General features: G+C 38.0%; 1 protein-coding gene across 1 annotated transcript; it reads right to left on the bottom strand.

Annotated features, from left to right (window-relative positions):
• Positions 1 to 100: 100 nt before the first annotated feature.
• On the bottom strand, positions 101 to 2,936 carry LOC121938370 (Golgi apparatus protein 1-like; the record flags this gene model as incomplete). Its single annotated transcript, XM_042481626.1, has 2 exons — positions 2,792 to 2,936; positions 101 to 316 (listed from the first exon to the last, which is right to left on the bottom strand). Coding segments are annotated over exons 1-2 (333 nt in total), but the record flags the coding sequence as incomplete, so codon positions are not given.
• Positions 2,937 to 4,299: the final 1,363 nt, after the last annotated feature.

Here is a 4,299-nt window from a genome sequence, read left to right as displayed (position 1 = left end):
AAAAACAGGGTTCGGAGCGAACTAATGAGAATGAAACTAAATGCAGAAACTGATTTGAAGTTTCATCTTTGACGACAGACGTTGAGTTTGTGCGTCTCACCTTCTCTCCGGTGCTGATGCTGCCGCAGCGCAGCGCGTTGATGTCGTCTCTGCACTTGTCCATGAAGCCGCAGATCAGCCGGTAGTCGCTGAAGACGATGGTGGTCATCTTGGTGATGTACTGGTTGCACTGGTAGTCGCTGATGTTGCCACGGTGATCCACCAGACAGGACACCAGGTAGCCCTTCCCCAGCTCCTCCGCCGCACACTCTTTAATCTGAGTGAAGACAGACGGCTTCGTTAACTCCCAACGAAGCTGAAGGATCAGTAAATTCAACACTGCAAAATATCCGAAGCTACGTGGACATAAAAACTCATCTGCCATCTGAACGTCTAAACCTGTGATACTCAACGTCTGGCCCACGGGCCAAATGTGGCCCCGCCGCTGTTTTCTAATTGACAATAAAAGTAAAGTGATTCACACTTGGTTTTGTACTTTTAGTATCCATGAAGGTGCCAGAGTGAATAAAACAGCATCAAAATAGAGCTTGGTAGTGTCCTGGCTGAGACCCTAATGTCCTCAAATCCTAAAAACAACCTAAAATCCTAGAAATGTCCTAAAACCTTGGGAATGTGCTAAAATCCAGTTCATTTCCTTAACTCCTAGAAATGTCTTGGAAATCCTGGAAACACTGTAAAAATCTAAAAATGTCCTAAAATCCATAAAGCGTCCTATAATCCTGGAAACCTAATTAAAACCAAGAAATGTCCATAAATTCTGGAAATGTCCTAAAATCCTTGACATGTCCTAAAATCCTAAAAACCTACTGAAATGCTAGAAATGTCCTAAAAACCTACAGAGATCCTGGAAACATAAACCTCTGCTCTCTGGAGAAGGGACAGCTGTCCGCCAGATTTATTCATATTTTACATTTTCTTATTTTCGATAAACGTTTACTTTTTCCTTCTTATTTAACTGAGAAATTAGAATTGCACAGGAGGATTTTGTAATTATTTTTCCTTCTTTCCATCTTGTGCCGCACTTCTGCAAGTTTTTGTGTGCAAATACATAAACAAAAAGACAAATAAAGCTTTGATAAGAAAATAACGAGCACGAAACAAAGCTTCAGTTTGCAGAGGGAGCTCAACATAATGCGATTTAAACCTGCAGGAACTGGTTTTTCACGGCGTGACAGGCCATAAACACACGTGTGACATGTTCGTGATTATCATCGTTATCGCCTCTATGACGTCCGGGTGAATATTCTGTGGTTTCATCACAGCGAGTGACATCATCCGCTGCTGTATCCAGCTGTGTATCCGTTTCTCACATCGATTAATAAAATTTGCTGGTTATATTTATATTTATATTTATATTTACTTCACCATGTTTACTTGAGAAGAAAAAATGCTATTTGTTTTTAATGATAAGGGTTGCAAAATTTTAAGACATGGTTTTAAGAAATGAAATTCTTTAAAATTTAAGAAATGGTTAAAAAGGGACAAAAAATAATCTAAATAATCATAAATTGAAAGATATGGTGAATGAAATATATGAAATGGAAAAGATTTCGATGAGAATTAGAAACCATTTTTTTGAAGAAAGTTGGGAGAAACTGATTAAAAATATGACAAAAAATTTTTTTTTGAAAAAAAAGATTCAAAAATGATGTGAACTGTGAATGATTTATGCATATTCTGCTGAATGACTTATTACTGTGCATAATCATTAAATTCAGAAAATTCAGCCCACAACCGTCAAACCAAACACTAATGACAGACGCAGCCGTTCACGTTTATTATTATTATCATTATTAGGGCTCCGTCATACTTTGGTGGCCTTTTCTTTGGACTACATGCCAAAGTGGGAGGTATACGGAAAATTAATGAGTATATTCTGGGAAGTAATATTGCCACTGAATATTTACTAAGTAGTTGAAGATGAACACGAAAAGGTATGTGTGAATTTTATTGTGAAGAGCTTCGGTTGTGTATTGTACGTGCTGTCTTTATGCTGGATAAATAAAATGTTCAAAACACTGAATTAAATTAAATTCAATTAAATTAAACTAAAATCAAATGAGACCAAACGTTTCTTATGGATGTCAGTTTTTTAGCCGTGACGAACGCCAAAACGTGTCCCGTTACAGACTTGTATAAAGCTCGTTTTTATCCAAGCTGAATTCAAAAACCCTCGTGCATACATTCATACAAGTGCACAACAAAATGTGAGGCTGATGGTGCAGGACAGATACACGCACGCACGCACGCACGCACGCACGCACGCACGCACGCACGCACGCACGCACGCACGCACGCACGCACGCACGCACGCACTTCAGGAAGCTTCAGGGGCTTTTTTACAAACACACTTGATGGCTGATATCGACGCTTCCGAAACCGACCTCAAAGATAACGACTTCCTGTATGTTAGAATAAGCTGTGTGGGAGAATATCCTATTTTTACTTCGTGCAGATGTGACGTGTCTGCTGACTGCCCCAAAATTCATGAAAATGATTCACATTCAAATGGAAATCAGAAATTAAAGTGTAAGTGAATTTATGGTTTGTAAATGTGCATTTATTGACATCAGGATCTGTGCTTTTCCAGCTTACATGGAGACAGAAGGGGCGGACACTCTGAAACACGGCTTCAAAAGTTTTCAGGCCCTCAAAAAAGATCTAACATTTTTCTGGCGACCCCTGAGGTGAGAGCAGACGGGATCGCTCTGTGCTGGTTTTAGAGACTGACCTCAGAGATGGTGGTCTTGCAGACCTCCACGGCTACAGACTCGAACTTGGGGTCGGTGGTCAGGTTCAGCTTGTAGTTCCACAGCAGCTGCAGGAGAAGAAGGAAACATTCGAACATCCGGATCACACAGATTCACTGACAGAGTCCAACCGGCCGGAGACTCAGCGTCTCCGTCCGTCTGCACTCTTTTCACCTGAATCTGGACGTTTTAACCGCTTTGTCAAAGACAAAAATAAACTGACCAAAGATACCAAATACTACATTTTGTAATGTATTCAAGGTATTACTTTAATTTTAATGTTCTATATTTATTACCATAGTTAATAAAAAACACTTATTTTATCTAATGTGACCAAACATGGTAAAACATAAGTTGCAGGGCGGTGAATTCACTTTATGCACAGTTTATAACTTGGCTTTTTTAACCCTTTGAAACCTGGAACAACCTCAGTTTCCTTGTGCTGTGTTCACAAAACATTTACATGCATTAAAACTCTGAAACCCGAGCAAATCATTTGATTTCTTTCAAAAATGTGGTAAAAAGGCAAATGCAATGGGCAACTTGGCAAGAAATATCCTACAGACTGCAAGAAATTACAGAAAAGAAAATGACCTGTAAAACTGTTTAGAGAGAGACAGAAACATAAGGAGAATATAATAATTATCATCATCATCATATCGTTATTATTAACAACAAAAATAGTGACAATAGGGAAAAATGATTTACGATTGCTACTGTTATAACTATTATGAACTGTTTTATTTATAACTTTAGTATTTTAAATATTTTTCACTTATCTATTTATTTATTTGTTGAGGATTTTTTATACATTTTATTGTTTTGTTTTTTGATTTTTTTTTTCATCTTTTTTTTTTGCCAAATGTCACGTAATTTTCCTATAACCTCTTACCATGTTTTTTTTTTTTTTAAATAAGTCAAGCAACATTTGCTCAGGTTTTAAAGGGTTAATCACAGTTCACTCTGTGTTGTCCAGTCGTGTTTAACAAAATAAAAGCTCCAGAAAAAGCTAATAAGTGGACTAAGTGGAATAAGTGGAAACTTTTTTTTTTGGTTTAACCAATTTAATTTTGAAATCAACCATTTAATTAAAAAAAATCCATTCTGATTTTGGTTGTTGGAGCGATATCTGTGGAAAATCATTCTCTCTGGTGCTTCATGGTCAACATGCACTAAACAGGATTATGGGCAACATGGTGCATGCTGGGAAACGGTGTTTTAGGAAGTGCAGACACTTACATGGTTGCATTCGGCGGCAATCTCAGTTTCCTGAAAGAGAAGGAGAGAAAGGAGACTTTAGAAAACGTCACGTTTGAGATCCTGAAGAAGATTCTTTAAGAGGTCAGTGACGAGACTCAACAATAAAAATAAACTGTCATTTCTGTGTGTGTGTGTGTGTTGTGTGTGTGTGTGTGTGTGCAGCTACTGAGTCACACCCACTGCAGAACACCACACCGGGTATTAATTTAACCCTTTGAGCCAGCTTTAA

Source organism: Plectropomus leopardus, unplaced genomic scaffold, assembly GCF_008729295.1.
Source record: "Plectropomus leopardus isolate mb unplaced genomic scaffold, YSFRI_Pleo_2.0 unplaced_scaffold2928, whole genome shotgun sequence".
NCBI lineage: Eukaryota > Metazoa > Chordata > Actinopteri > Perciformes > Serranidae > Plectropomus > Plectropomus leopardus.
The sequence above is the reverse complement of the archived record's forward strand: the minus strand, read 5'-3'. Positions and strand labels throughout refer to the sequence as shown.